The 22,821-nt window shown below is 39.4% G+C and overlaps 2 protein-coding genes across 8 annotated transcripts in view; one reads left to right on the forward strand and one right to left on the reverse strand.

Moving 5' to 3' along the window:
* Positions 1-9,669, reverse strand: part of IntS14 (integrator complex subunit 14) — a 48,465-nt gene extending 38,796 nt beyond the window's left edge. The window contains exons 1-3 of one of the 4 annotated variants that reach the window (XM_070084791.1): positions 9,527-9,669; positions 2,145-2,347; positions 1,634-1,804 (exon numbers count right to left, since the gene is read on the reverse strand). In XM_070084791.1, coding sequence (XP_069940892.1) covers positions 1,634-1,804; positions 2,145-2,327 — 354 coding nt within the window. In that variant the 5' untranslated portion in view covers positions 2,328-2,347; positions 9,527-9,669. The other 3 variants (XM_070084790.1, XM_070084792.1, XM_070084793.1) reach the window with 3 other exon arrangements.
* A 6,884-nt stretch (positions 9,670-16,553) lies between these two features.
* The window catches only part of phtf (putative homeodomain transcription factor), a 134,254-nt gene continuing 127,986 nt past the window's right edge, over positions 16,554-22,821 (forward strand). For 2 of the 4 annotated variants that reach the window (XM_070084800.1, XM_070084801.1), the window contains exon 1: positions 16,557-16,772. The gene's annotated coding sequence lies outside the window, so the exon portion shown is untranslated. Of the gene's footprint in view, positions 16,773-22,821 lie in introns of all 4 variants that reach the window. The other 2 variants (XM_070084802.1, XM_070084799.1) reach the window with 2 other exon arrangements.

Here is a 22,821-nt window from a genome sequence, read left to right on the forward strand (position 1 = left end):
AGTTGACGTGTCGGCGGATGGATTTATGAAGGATGAGGTTAATCATAGAATTGATGAGGGAAAAAAGGTGAGTGGTGCGTTGAGGTATATGTGGAGTCAAAAAACATTATCTATGGAGGCAAAGAAGGGAATGTATGAAAGTATAGTAGTACCAACACTCTTATATGGGTGTGAAGCTTGGGTGGTAAATGCAGCAGCGAGGAGACGGTTGGAGGCAGTGGAGATGTCCTGTTTAAGGGCAATGTGTGATGTAAATATTATGCAGAAAATTCGGAGTGTGGAAATTAGGAAAAGGTGTGGAGTTAATAAAAGTATTAGTGAGAGGGCAGAAGAGGGGTTGTTGAGGTGGTTTGGTCATTTAGAGAGAATGGATCAAAGTAGAATGACATGGAAAGCATATAAATCTATAGGGGAAGGAAGGCGAGATAGGGGTCGTCCTCGAAAGGGTTGGAGAGAGGGGGTAAAGGAGGTTTTGTGGGCAAGGGGCTTGGACTTCCAGCAAGCGTGCGTGAGCGTGTTAGATAGGAGTGAATGGAGACGAATGGTACTTGGGACCTGACGATCTGTTGGAGTGTGAGCAGGGTAATATTTAGTGAAGGGATTCAGGGAAACCGGTTATTTTCATATAGTCGGACTTGAGTCCTGGAAATGGGAAGTACAATGCCTGCACTTTAAAGGAGGGGTTTGGGATATTGGCAGTTTGGAGGGAAATGTTGTGTATCTTTATATGTGTATACTTCTAAACTGTTGTATTCTAAGCACCTCTGCAAAGACAGTGATAATGTGCGAGTGTGGTGAAAGTGTTGAATGATGATGAAAGTATTTTCTTTTTGGGGATTTTCTTTCTTTTTTTTTTGGGTCACCCTGCCTCGGTGGGAGACGGCTGACTTGTTGAAAAAAAAAAAAAAAGTTACTGTTATTATTATTATTATTATTATTATTATTATTATATAACAAGAGTACCTAGGTGGTAGGTTGGTAGACAGCAACCACCCAGAGAGGTACTACCATCCTGCCAAGTGAGTGTGAAACAGAAACCTGTAATTGTTTTACATGACGGTAGGATTGCTGGTGTCTTTTTTCTGTCTCATAAACATGTAAGATTTCAGGTATGTCTTGCTACTTCTACTTACACTTAATTCACACTATACATACATGTACAAGCATGTATATTCACACTCCCTTCTGGGTTTTCTTCCATCTTATTACTAGTTCTTGTTCTTGTTTATTTCCATGTATCTCTATGGGGAAGTGGAACAGAATCCTTCCTCGGTAAGCCATGCAAGCCATAGGAGGCGACTAAAATGCCAGAAGCAAGGGGCTAGTAATCCCTTCTCCTGTATACATTACTAAAGTTAAAAAGAGAAACTTGTTTTTCTTTTTGGGCCACCCTGCTTCAGTGGGATATGGCTGGTTTGTTGAAGAAGAAAGAAAAAGAGTACTGATTCTTGAATGAAAATGCAATTTTCACTTTAAAGGTACTGTATAAAAGTGTGTAATGTAATTACTAATAATTTTAGCACATTAAACAGATTGTAAGTTATTTATGAAAAGTCAGCAAGAAAAAATTTCCAATTAGAAAAAATCTTGACCAAAAAACTAAGTCAAAAGTCACCATAGATGTTGCACTTACCTGACAAGGTGTCCCATTGCCCCACTCCTCTAGAATATGTTGTGCTGCTCCAACGAGTCCAACGTCAATGCTGGTTTTGTCACACTCTTCAACTAAATTCAAAGCAGTCTTAATTGATTCAAAGTCTCTAGTGAATGGCATCAGAACTTTATAGACTGATGAGAATACTATCTGTGGAAGACAGTATGAATATTGTAGATGTTTTATACAGCATTACTTCTTGCACTTAAGTGCAAGAAGTAATGCTGATATCAATAAATCATACCAACCAGTTATAATTTATGTCACTCAGCTGAAAACAAAACTTTTTTAAAACACTAACAAAATTTTTCCACTTTGAAAATTAATCACAAATGTATGTATTGAAGAATTTTAGATTGCTGGTTAGCAATCTTGTATAAATGTACGTTACAAAGCAGAACTCCAGTACTTGTAATACTAAAATTGTTGGCACTACCATCCAACATTTATAAAATGTAGCAGAGCATTTTACTTAATTATGTCTCCTCACCAAAGATGCAAACTCTAACTTGCAATGCTGGATGAAATGATCAAGGAGAATGTTACAGCCATGAACAGCAAGATCTTTCCTCAACATTAAGCCCTCAACGTTCTCATCTTCTGGGCAGGGGCTTGCTATATCCACACCACGACTCATTGACAGTGACACATCCAAAAGAATGACAGTAGGCATCTTTCCAATCTTTCTTCAGGCTGAAATATAACATGAAAACTATTATTTTTTTTTATTATCCCACTGGCCAATTCCCACCAAGGCAGGGTGGCCCAAAAAAGAAAAACTTTCACCATCATTCACTCCATCACTGTCTTGCCAGAAGGGTGCTTTACACTACAGTTTTTAAACTGCAACATTAACACCCCTCCTTCAGAGTGCAGGCACTGTACTTCCCATCTCCAGGACTCAAGTCCGGCCTGCCGGTTTCCCTGAACCCCTTCATAAATGTTACTTTGCTCACACTCCAACAGCACGTCAAGTATTAAAAACCATTTGTCTCCATTCACTCCTATCAAACATGCTCACGCATGCCTGCTGGAAGTCCAAGCCCCTCGCACACAAAACCTCCTTTACCCCCTCTCTCCAACCTTTCCTAGGCCGACCCCTACCCCGCCTTCCTTCCACTACAGACTGATACACTCTTGAAGTCATTCTGTTTCGCTCCATTCTCTCTACATGTCCGAACCACCTCAACCCTTCCTCAGCCCTCTGGACAACAGTTTTGGTAATCCCGCACCTACTCCTAACTTCCAAACTACGAATTCTCTGCATTATATTCACACCACACATTGCCCTCAGACATGACATCTCCACTGCCTCCAGCCTTCTCCTCGCTGCAACATTCATCACCCATGCTTCACACCCATATAAGAGCGTTGGTAAAACTATACTCTCATACATTCCTCTCTTTGCCTCCAAGGACAAAGTTCTTTGTCTCCACAGACTCCTAAGTGCACCACTCACTCTTTTCCCCTCATCAATTCTATGATTCACCTCATCTTTCATAGACCCATCCGCTGACACGTCCACTCCCAAATATCTGAATACATTCACCTCCTCCATACTCTCTCCCTCCAATCTGATATTAACGGTTATTAAAAAAACTGTAGTGCAAGAAATAGATAGTACAGTTCATGTAACTACTTTTACATCTATACATTTATCCAGTGTTGTATGAAATGTTTTGGCCATTTATTTTACAGTATATAACAATCTAGTGTTACAGCATGTTTAATTAAATGAACAGTATCTAATTCATACTGAAATGATTGTATAGATTATATATTATAATTGGAGGGTGCTAAACCTCACAGAAAATGTGAGGTAATCAGATTTGATCCAAGGAATGGGAAGATAGGTCCACTTACTTAGATCAAGATCCCTTCACCAGAATCAAGGCACTTCACTTGAAGGAATGATTGTGTAAAGTGAGTTTACATTTTACTGTATTAAGTAAAAGCAATTAGACCAATTCAATCATTTTAAATTCTTTAAAGGAATTTAATGCATAAAAAAGTTCTAAAGGAAGTTGGTACAGGTATTAAAATACATAAAATCCTATCTTAATGTTATTTTCCACTAAAATTATTTTAAGATTAAGTTCTAAAACAAGTGAATGCCAGGGTGTTGGGGAGAGGTGTATGATTAAAAGACAAAGAATCTTATACAAAATGGGAATTTCTGAAGAGAAGTTGAAAAGGTTGGTACACAAATTTGGGATATTATGCAAAGGGAATTAAAAGCACACAGGAAACACCATGGTGATGAAATTAAAAAAAAAAATTATGGGTCTGTGAAAGATGAGGTAAACCACAGAACTGGTGAAGGGAAACAGGTGGATAGTGCAGTGTGGCATCTGTGGCAACTAAGAACGTTATCTATGGAGGCAAAAAGGGGAATATAGCAGAGTACAGTGGTACCAATGTTTATATGGATGTGAAACATGGGTTTTAAACGTTGCAATAAGGAGGAGGCTGGAGACAGTGGAGACGTTATATCTGATGGCAATGTTCGGTGTGAATATTATGCAGAGAATTCATAGTCTGAATATTAGACATTGATGGAGTGAATGCAGTGATAGGAGTGAATTGAGACGAATGGTATTTGGGACTTGACAAGCTGTTGGAGTGTGAGCAGGGTAATATTTAGTGAAGGGATTCAGGGAAACCGGTTATTTTATATAACTGGACTTGAGTCCTGGAAATGGGAAGTACAATGCCTGCACTTTAAAGGAGGGGTTTGGGATATTGGCGGTTTGGAGGGATATATTGTGTATTTTTATACGTATATACTTCTAAACTGTTGTATTCTAGGCACCTCTGCAAAAACAGTGATTATGTGTGAGTGAGGTGAAAGTGTTGAATGATGATGAAAGTATTCTCTTTTTGGGGATTTTCTTTCTTTTTGGGTCACCCTGCCTCGGTGGGAGACGGCTGACTTGTTAATAAAAAAAAAAATTAATAATGATAATAATAATATCTCTATTTCTACATGTACAAGGTATACAATACAGGTCTAGCTGATATCAATGACATACCACTATATAGAAAGCTGCTTGTTATGCAGAGCATTTCGATCAAATTAGCTGAGTTTTGTCCCAGGATGCGACCCACATCAGTTGACTAACACCCAGGTACCATTTTATACTGACGGGTGAACAAGGACAACAGGTATTTAAGGAAACACATCCTAATGTTTTCCAGCCATAACGGGGATTCAATCTCCGGACCTCAGTGTGTGAGCCGAGTGTGCGAGCGATCCAGCTACGGCTTAGTTTAATATCTTTATTATGCACCCCATACCTATGTTTTGGGCGGTAGTCAAAAGATTACAGAGGTACATAATGGGTCCAGGGACTGGACCCCAAATTTTTGATAGCTGAACAAGGTACAAAGGTAATGAAGTCCCAGTTGTCAGTGGTCAGTCGTCAGTTGTCAGTGGTCAGTCGTCACGTGAGGTCACAGACCCTGAGCTGCTTTGGGGATTAGTGTGGACGGTTACAAAGCATGGCTTGCTTCTGCAGTGTTTTAAAAATTGAGGTTGGAGAGTTGAAGGAGGAGGTCTTGCTTCTCCAGGAGGAGATTAGGAGGCTGAAGGTCCACCTCAATGGGTCTGGGAGAGAGTGTGAGGTGGCTGGAGTTGTGGGGAATGAGGCTTCAAGTGAGGTGCAGTCTGTCTCTCGCTGTGAGGAGGCTGTAGTGGGGGAGGTAGCAACGGCTACCAGCAGTGAGGTGCAGTCCAGCACCTGCTACAAGTGGCGAGTGGTTCACAGTAATGGAAGGCGCATCAGAGTAAGGAAAGTTAAGAGTGAAGATCTGAAGGTAGGAAATCGCTTCTCTGTTCTTCAGGATGAATGTACTTCAGTGGCCAGTGAAGGTAAGGGTACTACTGCCCCTGCTAATGGAGGTAAGCGCATTCTTGTGGTTGGTGACTCTCAGGTAAGATATATGGACCGTGCTTTTTGTAATAGGAATAAGAAGATGAGAGATAGAGTGTGCTTCCCTGGAGCTGGTGTTGGGGACATTGTCAACAGGCTGGATAATATCATGTCAGGTAATGGGAACAAGCCCATTATCTGTCTCAATGCTGGTGGAAATGATATTGGGAAGGGTAGGAGAGAAGAGCTGCTAGATAAGTACAGGTCAGCTATAGATTTCATTAAGTCTAAGGGAGGGATCCCAATCATATGTAGCATCTTGCCTAGAAGGGGAGTAGGAAATGAATGGTTGTCTAGAGCAATTGGTGTAAATTGCTGGCTAGACAGATACTGCAAGGAACTTGCAATCCCATTCATTGACAACTGGAACAACTTTTATGGCAAACATGATATGTATGCAAGGGGATGGGGTACATCTCTCTGGGGCTGGGGTGGTAGCACTTGCAGACTCGATTGAGAAGGCCATTGGTGAAATGCCTATGATTTTAAACTGATGGAAGATAGAGGTATGGGTGTGTGTGGGAAACAAGCAGGTTGCAACACTTGGGTTGGAAACAGTAAATGTATAAAAGGCATTCAGCATGAAGTTATAAATAAAGACAATAGATCAGGTCAGCAGACAAAGGGGGACAGCAGAGGGCAGCAAGGGACTAGCTCCCTTAAGGTTTACTATACTAATAGCAGGAGTGTAAGAAATAAGATAGATGAGCTAAGATTAATTGCAAGTGCAGGAAACATAGATATTATTGCTATAACAGAGACCTGGCTCAATCTGAAAGATAGAGAGATGACCTCTGAATGTCACATACAAGGCTATAAATTATTCCACACTGACAGGGTCAACAGGAAAGGTGGTGGAGTAGCGATGTATGTCAGAGACAATTTAAATTGTTGTGTTAGACAAGATATTAAATTAGAAGCGTCAGCCACTGAATCTGTTTGGTTACAGCTTCTCGAGGGCCGAGAAAAACTAATTTTGGGTGTGATTTACAGGGCCCCAAATCTTGATAGGGAGTGCAGTAAACTTCTATGGGACGAAATTCGGAAGACATCTACATACGAAAATGTTGTGCTAATGGGAGATTTCAACTATAGACAGATTGACTGGAGCAATTTGACAGGAAATTTAGAGTCAGGTGACTTTCTTGATACGATCCAGGATTGTTTTTTAAAACAGTTTGTGACAGAGCCAACTAGGGGAAATAACCTCCTTGACTTCGTTCTTGCCAGTAGGGAAACACTAATTAATAATCTTGAGGTTAATGATGAGCTTGGGGAAAGTGATCACAAATCACTCAGTTTTAATATATCATGGAATTCCCCTAATAATGGCAATCAAGTCTCCGTCCCTGACTTTCGCTTGGCTGATTTCATAGGACTGAAAAATTACTTAGGTGGGCTGAACTGGAATGACCTGACTAAGGGTCAGGTAGGTGGTGATGGTTGCCGATATGATGCTTTCCAGGGCATAGTTCTAGCTGCTCAGTCAAATTATGTTCCAAATAGGGAAATCAGATCAAACAAAAATGATCCTAAATGGATGAACAATAGATTAAAATATCTGATTGGTCAAAAGAGAGGCATATATAGGCAAATCAAAAGAGGAGAGGGGCAATTGAGAAATCGATATATTCAGTTAAAGAGAGAAATAAAAAAGGGAATTAGAAAAGCAAAAAGAGATTATGAGGTTAAAGTTGCAAGAGAATCGAAGACTAACCCAAAAGGATTCTTTCAGGTATACAGAAGTAAGATCAGGGACAAGATAGGCCCACTCAAAAGTTCCTCGGGTCAGCTCACTGACAGTGATAAGGAAATGTGTAGAATTTTTAACACATACTTCCTCTCAGTTTTTACACAGGAGGATACCAGCGATATTCCAGTAATGATAAATTATGTAGAACAGGACGATAATAAACTGTGCACTATTAGGGTCACAAGTGACATGGTCCTTAGGCAAATAGATAAATTAAAACCTAACAAATCCCCAGGCCCTGATGAACTGTATGCAAGGGTTCTAAAGGAATGTAAAGAGGAGCTTAGCACCCCTTTGGCTAATCTTTTCAACATATCACTACAAACTGGCATGGTGCCAGATAAGTGGAAAATGGCAAATGTGATACCTATTTTCAAAACAGGTGACAGGTCCTTAGCTTCGAACTATAGACCAATAAGCCTAACCTCCATAGTGGGAAAATTTATGGAATCAATAATTGCCGAGGCAGTTCGTAGCCACCTTGAAAAACATAAATTAATCAACGAATCTCAGCATGGTTTTACAAAGGGGCGTTCCTGCCTTACGAATTTATTAACTTTTTTCACTAAGGTATTTGAGGAGGTAGATCATGGTAATGAATATGATATTGTGTATATGGACTTCAGTAAGGCTTTTGACAGGGTCCCACATCAGAGACTATTGAGGAAAATTAAAGCACATGGAATAGGAGGAGAAATTTTTTCCTGGATAGAGGCATGGTTGACAAATAGGCAGCAGAGAGTTTGCATAAATGGGGAGAAATCAGAGTGGGGAAGTGTCACGAGCGGTGTTCCACAGGGGTCAGTGTTGGGCCCCCTGCTGTTCACAATCTACATAAACGACATAGATGAGGGCATAAAGAGCGACATCGGCAAGTTTGCCGATGACACCAAAATAGGCCGTCGAATTCATTCTGACGAGGACATTCGAGCACTCCAGGAAGATTTGAATAGACTGATGCAGTGGTCGGAGAAGTGGCAGATGCAGTTTAATATAGACAAATGCAAAGTTCTAAATATTGGACAGGACAATAACCATGCCACATATAAACTAAATAATGTAGATCTTAATATTACGGATTGCGAAAAAGATTTAGGAGTTCTGGTTAGCAGTAATCTGAAACCAAGACAACAGTGCATAAGTGTTTGCAATAAAGCTAATAGAATCCTTGGCTTCATATCAAGAAGCATAAATAATAGGAGTCCTCAGGTTGTTCTTCAACTCTATACATCCTTGGTTAGGCCTCATTTAGATTATGCTGCACAGTTTTGGTCACCGTATTACAGAATGGATATAAATTCTCTGGAAAATGTACAAAGGAGGATGACAAAGATGATCCCATGTATCAGAAACCTTCCCTATGAGGATAGACTAAGGGCCCTGAATCTGCACTCTCTAGAAAGACGTAGAATTAGGGGGGATATGATTGAGGTGTATAAGTGGAAGACAGGAATAAATAAAGGGGATGTAAATAGTGTGCTGAAAATATCTAGCCTAGACAGGACTCGCAGCAATGGTTTTAAGTTGGAAAAATTCAGATTCAGGAAGGATATAGGAAAGTACTGGTTTGGTAATAGAGTTGTGGATGAGTGGAACAAACTCCCAAGTACCGTTATAGAGGCCAGAACGTTGTGTAGCTTTAAAAATAGGTTGGATAAATACATGAGTGGATGTGGGTGGGTGTGAGTTAGACCTGATAGCTTGTGCTACCAGGTCGGTTGCCGTGTTCCTCCCTTAAGTCAATGTGACCTGACCTGACTAGGTTGGGTGCATTGGCTTAAGCCGGTAGGAGACTTGGACCTGCCTCGCATGGGCCAGTAGGCCTTCTGCAGTGTTCCTTCGTTCTTATGTTCTTATGTTAAGTTACAAAGTAATGAATCATGTAAGTAAATTTATTTACTTACTTTCGTTTATACATGGTTACAATCATGAACAAATTATAAAGTAATGAGCAATTCACACGTCCACACCCGGTCACAACTGTAATGAGTTATCGGTGCAAATATTAATTACCAGCTACGGGACGCCTACGGGTCACAAAATTATCCGCAGACCGGAAAAATGGAGCTGGCTAAAACTGAGCAGAACAGGGAAAATTTGTGACTGATGCTCAGGCAAGCACGAGACATCGACGCTCAACGCAAGCTGGTGCAGAACGTCCTCTCTGGACGACTGCCTGACACAAACCTGGACACAAATAAATTTTGATTTTGTTGTTGTTGTGGTTGTCAAGGGCCACCACGACACAAGCTGTACTGAGCCCTTCTGCCCACCTCCCGGGGAACTGGGAGTTCTCAAACCTTGATAAATTCCAGTTTCATAACATTCAGGTACATACTGACTACTCTGCACTGAATGTACTGAATGCTTATGTATCTACCAACCTTCCCCATCATACAGATCCACCTAATTTAATTAATACTGAGCCCACTGAGGCTCGCAGAACCCTATGTCCAGCCCTTATACAATGTCATATGGACTACACTTGCTACCGCCCACAGGATGGGTATGGGGTGCATAAAGATATTAAACTAAAGTGTGTGTGTGTGTGTGTGTGTGTGTGTGTGTGTGTGTGTGTGTGTGTGTGTGTGTGTGTGTGTGTGTGTGTGTGTGTGTGTGTGTGTGTGTGTGTGTGTGTGTGTGTGTGTGTGTGTGTGTGTGTGTGTGTGTGTGTGTGTGTGTGGTGTGTGTGACTCAACAATCAATATTTGCACCAATAACTCATTACAGTTGTGACCGGGTGTGGAAGTGTGAATTGCTCATTACTCTATAATTTGTTCATGATTGTAGCCAAAGTATAAACGTAAGTAACCATTCTACAGAATTCATTACCTTTGTAACTTGTGAGCTCATTACCTTTGTACCTAGTTCAGCTATCAAAACTTTGGGGGCCCAGTCCCTGGACCCATTACGTACCTCTGTAATCTGTAAATACCTTTGTAACTTGTCATGATTGTGACCAGACTTACCTGGAGTTCATTACCTTTGTAAATTGTGAGTTCATTACCTTTGTAAATTGTGAGTTCATTACCTTTGTAAATTGTGAGTTCATTACCTCTGTAACTTGCTCAGCTATCAAAACTTTGGAGTCCAGTCCCTGGACCAATTATGTACCTCTGTAATCTTTTGACTACCGCCCACAGGATGGGTATGGGGTGCATAATAAACATATTAAACTAAAACTAACTTGCTCTTCATGGTACTTTGCCCTGACAAAAAAACTGAAAGATAGACTGCAAATCACCCAGAACAAGATGGTAAGATTTATCCTGGACCTGAGTCCAAGAGAACATGTAGGCCAGGATAAATTACAACAATTAGATAGGCTGAATGTTGAAGACAAAGTAAAACAATTCAAGTTTAATCAAATTTATACAATTGTACACCAACATTGTCCAGAATATCTTGCTGCCAATTTTGTCAAGTAGGGAGAGAGAACACAACTTTGTACAGTAGTATTGTACAGTAGTACCCACAGTCAGTGTCCAGGTTTCAAATACCTTTTATTGTACAGCAATAAAGGAATGGAACAGATTGCCTGTACATGTCAAAGCCAGTCATAGCATGAACCAGTTCAAGAACAGTGCCAAAAGGTACCTAATGAATGTGGCGACAAATTTATTTATTTTCTAATTGAACATGATACATAGTTGTACAAAGAAATACAGTGATTGGGTGTACATGCCAAAAGCCCCTTGTATGCAGAGCATTATGGGCAGGAGAATCATTTTTTTTATATTTTTGCTAACACACATGTAAATATAAATAACATTTTACCTTATTCCTAGTATATCTACTTTATAGTATAATAATAAGATATTATTTCCTTTATAGAATAATAATAAGGTATTAAAAGAACCCCAATGGAAATAAGTCACTTTGACTTTTTTGGGTTATCCCAGGTTCTCTACACATATGTTGTTATGTATGATAATCTATGTAACTGTATTGTGTATACTTGAATAAAGTTACTAAATGCTAGACACAAAAAAGTTGGGTAACCTTACCATAAATACCAATAGAAAAAGATGAATCTCACTTTTAGAAGCATATGATGATGTCCATAATAATAGTAAAAATCAGTCAACTCACATTAAGGGAGGAACTCTTGATAAATGCACAGGTTTTAATCTGTCATATACAACTGATTATTTTGACGTCATTGGTGATCTAATGTCTGACCATTCACATATAACAGCCACTATATACGAAAACATAGCCAATGTGACCTTAACTGGAGAAAAACTAAGCAAAAGAAAGTTAGTAGTTGAGCAGGAACAAGAGACTAAGCTTACTGATCGCATCTCCAACTAATACAGGGATTATGAACAGAAGACTGTCCAGAAATTTAATGATAATCTTGTAACTACAATACATTTTTTTAAACTAATGAATTAACTAAAACGAAAGGCGGGAAAAATAAGCATATTGGACAGCATAAATATTATGATAACCTCAAACCTAGAGAACTAAAGTCACTAACTAGACAAATTGAGATAGGTTTTAAGCGCCTCAGAACTCCTGAAATGCTTAAACTGCGTAAAGCCTCTCACAGTTCTGTGAGTTGAAATCTTTAGCTCAAATAATTTCACATTTCTCAGTGCATCATCAGGACCTATGCAATGTTGCAAGAGAGCAACTAAAGCAGGGAGAGAATTCTCAAAGTAGCGCAGAGCGGATATGTCACCGGCCACGGTTACCCTAAGATTGTGGTCGGTGCCAGCCCCACTCTACCATCATCCTCCTACTCCCATATGAAGTAGGAGGGTGTCTGAGATGTCAATTATGAAATTATAAGATATAATAACCAGCCCCAAGCTTTTTCTAGTCGTTTATAACAGGTCATGTAGTTTGTGAAAATACGTTTCTCGTTGGATACTATACACATTCAATTCAATTCAATTCAAAGTTTATTCTCTATAAGGATTACAATGCTGAGTTTACAGAAATTTGGTTATTGTTTGGTTTACATGTAGTAAAATTGTGATTACAGAGTGTACCACTAGAACGCTTAGCATGGCTAGGCATTTCGGGCATACTTAGTTTTATTCTTAATTGTAAAATATTACAAATTATGAGGTAAGTTGGTATTATAGCTAAGTAACTAAATACTAGTTTATGAGTTTAGCAATGTGAATGCTTTTGGTTTGGCACAGTATATAGTTTCAGTATTGGAGTATCAAAGGATTCATTATTTTAAGACTGAGATTAATATTTCTGTTTATGGTCAAATGAGTGAGCGAGTGTAAGTGTGAACCATCAGGTGGTATTCGTGTAGTTAGTTGACGGGGTGTATCAGGGAGATAAGATGTTTTCTAATGGTAGTTTTGAAGGTGATGAATGTGTCTGCAGTTCTAGAGTTCTCAGGTAGGGTATTCCAGATTTTAGGGCCTTTGACATACATTGAATTTTTGTAAAGGTTTAGTCGGACACGGGGAATGTCGTAGAGATGTTTGTGTTTACCTGGAGTTTACCTGGAGAGAGTTTCGGGGGTCAACGCCCCCGCGGCCCGGTCTGTGACCAGGCCTCCTGGTGGATCAGCGCCTGATCAACCAGGCTGTTGCTGCTGGCTGCACGCAAACCAACGTACGAGCCACAGCCCGGCTGATCAGGAACTGACTTTAGGTGCTTGTCCAGTGCCAGCTTGAAGACTGCCAGGGGTCTGTTGGTAATCCCCCTTATGTGTGCTGGGAGGCAGTTGAACAGTCTCGGGCCCCTGACACTTATTGTATGGTCTCTTAACGTGCTAGTGACACCCCTGCTTTTCATTGGGGGGATGGTGCATCGTCTGCCAAGTCTTTTGCTTTCGTAGTGAGTGATTTTCGTGTGCAAGTTCGGTACTAGTCCCTCTAGGATTTTCCAGGTGTATATAATCATGTATCTCTCCCTCCTGCGTTCCAGGGAATACAGGTTTAGAAACCTCAAGCGCTCCCAGTAATTGAGGTGTTTTATCTCCGTTATGCGCACCGTGAAAGTTCTCTGTACATTTTCTAGGTCGGCAATTTCACCTGCCTTGAAAGGTGCTGTTAGAGTGCAGCAATATTCCAGCCTAGATAGAACAAGTGACCTGAAGAGTGTCATCATGGGCTTGGCCTCCCTAGTTTTGAAGGTTCTCATTATCCATCCTGTCATTTTTCTAGCAGATGCGATTGATACAATGTTATGGTCCTTGAAGGTGAGATCCTCCGACATAATCACTCCCAGGTCTTTGACGTTGGTGTTTCGCTCTATTTCGTGGCCAGAATTTGTGTCTGGTGTTATGCCTGTGGGTTCTGTCACAACTATCAAGAAAGCGTTTTAGGTCAAGGTTGATATTAGAGTTTAAGGCCCTGTAGATATAGATTGCACAGTAGTAAGTGTGGATGTACTGAACTGGGAGTAAGTTTAGATCTTTGAAGAGTGGGGGGGTGTGCTGCCAGGGATGGGATTTAGTGATTATTCTTACTGCAGCTTTTTGTTGGGTTATTATTGGCTTTAGGTGTGTTGCTGCAGTTGATCCCCAAGCACAAATAGCATAGGTGAGGTATGGATAAATAAGTGAGTGGTATAGTGTGAGAAGGGCATTTTGCGGCACGTAGTATCGTATCTTGGAGAGGATCCCAACCGTTTTGGATACTTTTTTGGATTGCTATTATTCTGTGTAACCTTTTTAAATAATAAAAGAAAGGAATAGAATGTGCTCTTAGTCCGTTTAGATGTCCAGTTGAGAATGGTTATATGCATTCACATTCATATTCATATTCATATATTTTTTTTGGACATGATACATAGTTGTACAAGAATTATAGTAGTTGGGTGTACATGCCAAAAGCCCCTTGTATGCAGAGCATTATGGGCAGGCTTAAAATTAACTTAAAATTAACAAGCAATGAAAAATTTAGTGGTAAAACTACCATAAACAATTTACAATGAAGTGCAAATGAGTATTTGAAACAATGAAATTTGAACATTTCGATATTGAATCATTATAGTTGTACAAATTGTCACATTACAATGTATAACAAACAAGATGATCAATTTTTCATCGACACCATGCCTAACCCTTCTAGGGTAGGGTAGGTGCCTGAGCCCGAGCCTTTAGCTCATAAGACTGTCATTCCCATTTGCCCCCTTGGGGCGGGGATGGCAGACCAGAGAGGCCTAGCTTGTGGCTAGGCCTGGGGACAATTGGTCCCAAAGATGAGGAGGTACTTGTGCCTCCTCCCATGGGAGACTTAGGTCTCAGACACTCCCTAAAGAGGGAGCCAAGGCCGGGCCACCACTTGGAAAAGGCCCGGGCCGGGAGAATACCGGCTAATCTTTAACTAATGATCAATTTACTGTATGTTGTCCTGAAGTTTTAAGATTTAAGTAATTCGGAGAATTTTTGGTAATGTTAAATATTGAGTGTTAACCATTTAGTCCTTGGCGAGTAAGTGATTTTTTTAGGCCTGGTTACTTTAGTATGTTCTGGTAACGAATTCCAGATTTTGGGGCCCTTTATGTGCATGGAGTTTTTACACAGTGTGATATGGACACGGGTACATCAAAAAGAGATCTATGTCTTGTGTTATGGTCGTGTGTCCTTTTAAAGCTGGTGAGGAGAAGTTTGAGTGGAGGGTTTATGTTTGCGTGTATTGTTCTATGTATGTAGTAGACACATGGATAAGTGTGTATGTTCTTTATGGTGAGCAACCCCTCAAGGGAGGTTCCTTGATGCTGGTGAGGGGCTCTTGATCTGGGGAATTGGATCTGTGCTCCAGTTCCCTGAATTGAGCCTGAATACCTTCCATCCCCCCCCACATGCGTTGTATAACCCTACGGGTTTAGCACTTCCCTGTGATAATAATAATAATATGGTGAGCAAATTTAGACTTTTGAATAGAGTTGGAGTATGCTGTTGCAAGTGGGAATTTGTTATCATTCTGATTGCAGCCTTTTGCTGGGTTATTAGAGGCCTTAGGTGATTTGACGTTGTTGATCCCCATGCACAAATTCCATATGTGAGATAAAGGTAGATGAGTGAATGATACAGTGCCAGGAGAGCTGATTGTGGAACATAGTACCGTATCTTTGATAGTATGCCTACTGTCTTAGAGATTTTCTTGGAAATTTGCCATATATGTGTATAGAATTTGAGGCTACTGCCTAGGTGGATTCCTAGGAATTTTCCCTCTGTGAGTCTTGTGATGGGTAATCCATTCAGTGTTATGTTAAGTGGAACATTTGCAGCTCTGGTTCCAAACTGAATGAATTAGGTTTTGTCAGTATATAGGGTAAGTTTATTCGTCATCACCCAGGTAGATATTTTCTGCAATTCAGCATTGACAGTGTTGGCGAGTATGGCTGGGTTTGGGTGTGAGAAGACGTATGTAGTGTCATCTGCAAATAATATGGGTTTGAGTAGCTGTGATGCATTCGGTAGGTCATTGATGTAGATGAGAAAGAGGAGTGTCCTAGGGCACTTCCCACAGGGAAGTGTCCTAGGACACTCCAATATATATATATATATATATATATATATATATATATATATATATATATATATATATATATATATATATATATATATATATATATGGGTATATCCATGTGTAACCTACCCCCCCCTTCATTCAGTTAAACTAATATAATCTATACAGTCCACAATTAATTAGTAGCGCCGTACTTGAGGGTGCTACCCAATTTATACTGGTCTCGGATAGATATGGATAAGATTGTGAGGGTCGAGGGGCCACCTGCAGTGACCAGAGGTGGTTAAGTTTTCTCACATGTCTACACGGGTGACTACGGTAAACAATATCGTTGTTGTCTCCCAAGGAGATTACTCGGATGCATGTAATGTTTAGGTATGTACAAGTAATCACTCCTATATATATATATATATATATATATATATATATATATATATATATATATATATATATATATATATATCTATATATATATATATATATATATATATATATATATATATATATATATTTGTATATATATATATATATATATATATATATATATATATATATATATATATATATATATATATATATATATATATATATATATATATATATATATATATATTAGAGAAAATTTAAGTTATGTACGAAAGGTAAATAAATATTTGCCAGTGCAAATAGACTCATGTAGAAATTTTCAGTGGGTTATCTTGAGATATTAATTTGTGCTGGCGGTAAGGTTGAATTCACTGTAAAACAAAAATAAGTTATATGTGAAACTTAAATAAATGTTTTCCAGCCTGAACAGAGACTTAAGTAATAAATATTAGTGTTTTAATGAGGGAAAATTTAATTTGTGCTGGTGGTAAGGAGGAATCAGTATCTCAGATGTTTTGAAAGCTGAAGACGGGAGGATGTTGACTCTTGCTCTCTCATAACATTACCTACCTGAGTCCTCAAGAGTCCTCTCCTGTGGTCCCCTCAGCTCCAAGGTCTTGTGCTCATCCTAGTCCTTCTTGATTCATTCTATAAGCTTTTTTTTTTGTTTGTTTTGCGTTTTGTTTACTTAGAGGTGGTGTTTTGAGTGAAGGGGGTCAAGGTCACCTGGGTAAAGTTCATGGTTCATGACATCTGTGAAAGCCACTTGATTTAGGGACTTGGAGCTGCCTTCCACTTCCTAGGATCAAACCTGATTGTCTCATTCCTCGAGCACTTTGTGACCCCTATGAGTTTAGGACCTCAAATGGAAACAAGTCACTTTGACTTTTGCGAAGTCTGTGTATACTACATCTATATTTTGTTTATCCTCTACAGCATCCAGGACCTTGTCATAGTGGTCCAGTAGCTGAGACAGACAGGAGCGACCTGCTCTAAACCCGTGTTGCCTTTGGTTGTGTAATTGATGGGTATCTAGATGGATGGCGATCTTGCTTCTTAGAACCCTCTCAAAGATTTTTATGATATAGGATGTTAGTGCTATCGGTCTGTAGTTCTTTGCAATTGCTTTACTGCCACCTTTGTAGAGTGGGGCTATGTATGTTGTTTTTAGTGAGTGTAGGATGACCTCTGTGTCCATGCTTCCTCTCCATAGAATGCTGAAGGCACGTGACAGAGGCTTCTTGCAGTTCTTCATGAACACGGAGTTCCATGAGTCTGGGCCTGGGGCAGAGTGCATGAGCATGTCATTTATTGCCTTTTCAGAGCTGCTCAAAATATCAACTTGGATGACAGCCAATAAACTTACACTTAACACTGACAAAACCTACTACAGTGGACCCCTGCATAACGATTACCTCCGAATGCGACCAATTATGTAAGTGTATTTATGTAAGTGCGTTTGTACGTGTATGTTTGGGGGTCTGAAATGGACTAATCTACTTCACAATATTTCTTATGGGAACAAATTCGGTCAGTACTGGCACCTGAACATACTTCTGGAGTGAAAAAATATTGTTAACCGGGGGTCCACTGTATATTATGTTTGGTAGCAGAGCAGGTGTTGCGCAACAACATTAAGATTGACAGCACTCTAATTGCCAGACATAATGAGGGCAAATTCCTAGGCCTATACCTCAACAACAACCTGAATTTCAGTACCCATATCCAACACAAATCAAAAAAAGTATCCAAAACAGTTGGGATCCTCTCCAAGATACGATACTACGAGCCGTAAACTGCCCTTCTCACACTATACCATTCACTCATTTATCCATACCTCACCTATGCTATTTGTGCTTGGGGATCAACTGCAGCAATACACCTAAAGCCAATAATAACTCAACAAAAAGCTGCAATAAGAATAATCACTAATTCCCATCCCTGGCAACAACCCCCCCCCCCCACTCTTCATAGATCTAAACTTACTCACTGTTCAGAACATCCACACTTACTACTGTGTAATCTACATCTACAGGACCTTAAATTCGAATATTAACCTTGAGCTAAAATGCTTTCTTGATAGTTGTGACAGGACCCACAGGCATAACACTAGACACAAATATCTCTACGACATTCCCCGTGTCCGACTAAACCTTTACAGAAACTCAATGTATGTCAAAGGCCCTAAAATCTGGAACACCCTACCTGAAAACTTTAGAACTGCAGACACATTCATCACCTTCAAAACTACTGTTAGAAAACATTTTATCTCCTTGATACACCCCGTCAACTAACTACATAAAAACCACCAGGTGGTCCACATTTACACTCACTCACTCACCCCTTTGACTATAAGCACAGAAATATGTATCATAATCTTAAAATAATGATTCCTAACTAGTCATAAGTTTGCCTGTGATACTCCAATATAGAAATTATGTACTGTGCCAAAACAAAAGCATTCACATTGCTAAACTCACAAACTAGTATTTGTCACTTAGTATTTAGTCACTTTAGTATTTAGTCAACTTACTCCACAATTTGTTATAATTTAGGGTTAAGAATTAATCTAAGTTTGCCCGAAATGCCTAGCCATGCTAGGTGTTCTAGTGGCCCCCTCTGTAATTAGTATTTTACTACATGTAAACCACACAATAACCAATATCTGTAAACCCTGCATTGTAATCCTTATAGAGAATAAACTTTGATTTGATTTGATTTGATTTGTGGTGTTAATATCGGAGATTTTTGAGACAACTAAATTTTGGGTCTTGTTCATAAAGAATTTATTTGGATTGTTGACCTTTAGTCTGGGTAATGGCTCGCTGAACACTGAGTCGTAATGGGACTTTAGTATCTCACTCAGTTCTTGGCTGTCATCTGTGTATGTCCCATCTTGCCTAAGCAGGGACCCAATACTGGATGCTGGTTTTTTTCCTTAGATTTGGCATAAGAGAAGACGTATTTTGGGTTTTTTCAGTTTCCTTTATGGCTTTTTGGTTTTTCTGCGATTCTTGTCTTCTGTAAGATTCCTTCAACTAAGTTCGATATTGGCTATTTCATTGACCAATGTCTCCCTTAGTATTTCAGATATATTGGCCCCTCTCAGGAGCTCTGCGATTCTTTGCCTTCATCTGTATAGGGAGTCTCTCTCTCTTTCTAGTTTACATCTTCTATTTCTTTTTCTTAATGGAATGTGCCTTGAGCAGATCTCAAGAACCACAGAGTTTATTTTTTCTAGGCAAAGGTTTGGATCCATATTATTTAGGATTTCTTCCTAGCTTGTTTCATTTAGGACATGGTTGACTTGTTCCCATTGTATGATTTTGTTATTGAAGTTGAATTTTGTGAAGACACCCTCATAACTGATCACATTTTGCTAGTCAGGAGCCCTGTGCATACATATCTGTACCTTTATTATGTTGTCATCTGAGTGTATTGTCTTTGATATAGTTATATTACAAATCACATTGTCGATGTTAGTGAAGATGAGGTCCAGTGTATTTTCTAGTCTTGTAGGGTCTAATATTTGCTGGTTTAAGGTGAATTTGGTGCAGAAATTTAATAGCCCGTGTGTGTGTGAATTTTCATCTGAGCTGCCTCCTTGGGTGATCTCTTCTAAAATGTTATTTGCTACACTTCTCCATTTTAGGCATCTTAAGTTAAAATCTCCCAGTAGCAAGATGGTTTGGGGCAGGAGTTGGGATATTTTCCAGACAGTGGTCAATTTTCAAAAGCTGTTTCTGGAATTGCTGGGAAGTTGCATCTAGAGGCTTGTATACCACCACAATGACGAGGTTTTGGTTTTCAGCCTTTACCACCAAAACTTCAACTACGTACATCATTTGAGGTGTTTAGTAGTTCTGAGCAAATGAGTGACTCTGTCTGTCACATCTGAATAGGTTATAACCTAGGATCCATATTTCGTTAACAAAATGATCCTTTATGTGGGTCTCTGTAAAAGCTGCAAACATTGCACTTGACACCTTGAGCAGTCCCTTGATGTAAGGAATTTTGTTGTTTGTTGATGTCTTTAGACCCTGTATGTTTGATGGATTTTAAGGGGGTTTTATTTGCTGGCTCTAATATTTGTTGTTTTGGCATGGAGGCCAATGACTGTGTCTCTGCTCCAGATATGTTTTCAGTTTGTGTAAGATTTCTGTCAATTCTTGCCAGTCTCTTTTCCTTCCTGGCACTAAAAAATCTCTTTCTCTGGAGAGGTTATGGCTCCCCTCTTTTATTTCCCATAGTCTGGCTGGTCTGTGCCTTCTTGTCCCCTTTAGATGATGTGCCTGGCAGTATATGTTGTAGCATTTTCATTCATGGAATGACAAGTGACACATTTCGGGTTGAAATAAGTTACCAGAAGGGGAGTTGCACCCTCCCATTGTCATGTGGGTGCGGCATTTTTTGGGATGGTCAAAGGTGCATGTCCCACCTGTTTTACCAGATATACGATGCCTGCAGATACCCAAGGCATAGAATTTGCATAGACTGAAATTTTGTTTGCTAAGATTTTTTGTGGCCGCATTTGCTGCTGGTGCATTTTTTTCTGTTTTCCCTCTGTTTATCGCCCCTCTATGGACATCAGTGCTTCCACCAGTTTTTGCTGGTAATGTGTCAACACTATTCCCTGATCCATCATCCCCTTTTGTTCTGTCTCCAGCAGTATCGCTATTTTGTACCTCTGTACTCAAATTCAAATTCAAAGTTTATTCTCTATAAAGATTACAATGTTGAATTTACAGAATTTGGTTGTTGTGTGGTTTACATGTAGTTAAATAATGATTACAGAGTGTACCACTAGAACGCCTAGCATGGCTAGGCATTTCGGGCAGACTTAGTTTAATTCTTTATTTTAAAATATTACAAATTATGAGGTAAGTTGGTATTATGGCTAAGTGACTAAATACTAGTTTGTGAGTTTAGCAATGTGAATGCTTTTGTTTTGGCACAGTACATAGTTTCAGTATTGGAGTATCATAGGATTCATTATTTTAAGATTGAGATTAATATTTCTGTTTATGGTCAAATGGGTGAGTGAGTGTAAGTGTGAACCACCAGGTGGTATTCGTGTAGTTAGTTGATGGGGTTTATCAGGGAGATAAGATGTTTTCTAATGGTAGTTTTGAAGGTGATGAATGTGTCTGCAGTTCTAGAGTTCTCGGGTAGGGTGTTCCAGATTTTAGGGCCTTTGACATACATTGAATTTTTGTAAAGGTTTAGTCGGACATGGGGAATGTCGTAGAGATGTTTGTGTCTGGTGTTATGCCTGTGGGTTCTGTCACAACTATCAAGAAAGCATTTTAGGTCAAGGTTGATATTGGAGTTTAAGGTCCTGTAGATGTAGATTGCACAGTAGTAAGTGTGGATGTACTGAACAGGGAGTAAGTTTAGATCTATGAAGAGTGGGGGGGGGGGTGTTGCCAGGGATGGGATTTAGTGATTATTCTTACTGCAGCTTTTTGTTGGGTTATTATTGGCTTTAGGTGTGTTGCTGCAGTTGATCCCCAAGCACAAATAGCATAGGTGAAGTATGGATAAATAAGTGAGTGGTATAGTGTGAGAAGGGCATTTTGCGGCATGTAGTATCGTATCTTGGAGAGGATCCCAACTGTTTTGGATACTTTTTTGGTTATGTGTTGGATATGGGTGCTGAAATTCAGGTTGTTGTCAAGGTATAGGCCTAGGAATTTGCCCTCATTATGTCTGGTAATTAGAGTGTTGTCGATCTTAATGTTAATTTGTGCATCTCTATGTATGCTAAAATTACTAAATAAATAAATAAATAAATAAATCTCCTGCTCTGCTACCAAACATAATATAGTAGGTTTTGTCAGTGTTAAGCTTAAGTTTATTGGCTGTCATCCAAGTCGATATTTTGATCAGCTCCTGGTTAACAATGGTGTTGAGGGTGGCAAGATTAGGGTGAGAGATGACATAAGTCGTGTCGTCAGCAAAGAGAATGGGTTTCAGGTGTTGGGATAGATTGAATAGCATTGTCTTTACCTGTTTCATCACCAGGGCCACTATCTCCATTTGGTGCACTGTCCTCTAGGACAACACCAGGACCCTCTGGAGCACTGTCTTCTAAGACAGCCCTGTCCAACCCACCCATTTTATTTTCCCAGCTGTCATACCAGGCTGACATGTCTTTCAAGGATATTTTATTGGTGTTCTTGTCTTATAATAGACATGTAATTTCCTCATACAGGTGTATCCCGTTTGGGCAGACCCAAAAAAACATTTCTCTGATTTTGTATCAAATGTGTTTGCTGGTATTTACTTGTTGCCGGTAGTACTGTATTTACTTGTAATCTCTTCTTTTTCTTTTTTTCTTTTTTCTTTTTTTCTCTTTTTCTTCTTTTTCTTCTTTTTCTTCTTTTTCTTCTTTTTCCTCTTTTTCCTCTTTTTCCTCTTTTTCCTCTTTTTCCTCTTTTTCTTCTTTTTCTTCTTTTTCTTCTTTTTCTTCTTTTTCTTCTTTTTCTTCTTTTTCTTCTTTTTCTTCTTTTTCTTCTTTTTCTTCTTTTTCTTCTTTTTCTTCTTTTTCTTCTTTTTCTTCTTTTTCTTCTAGTACAGTACATGATAAAACTATTACAGACCTAGCTGATATCATTAGTATAGAACTGTTAAGAAAGTCCTTGGTAATGAGCATTTCAGGCA

Source organism: Cherax quadricarinatus, chromosome 14 (genome assembly GCF_038502225.1).
Source record: "Cherax quadricarinatus isolate ZL_2023a chromosome 14, ASM3850222v1, whole genome shotgun sequence".
NCBI classification, from domain to species: domain Eukaryota; kingdom Metazoa; phylum Arthropoda; class Malacostraca; order Decapoda; family Parastacidae; genus Cherax; species Cherax quadricarinatus.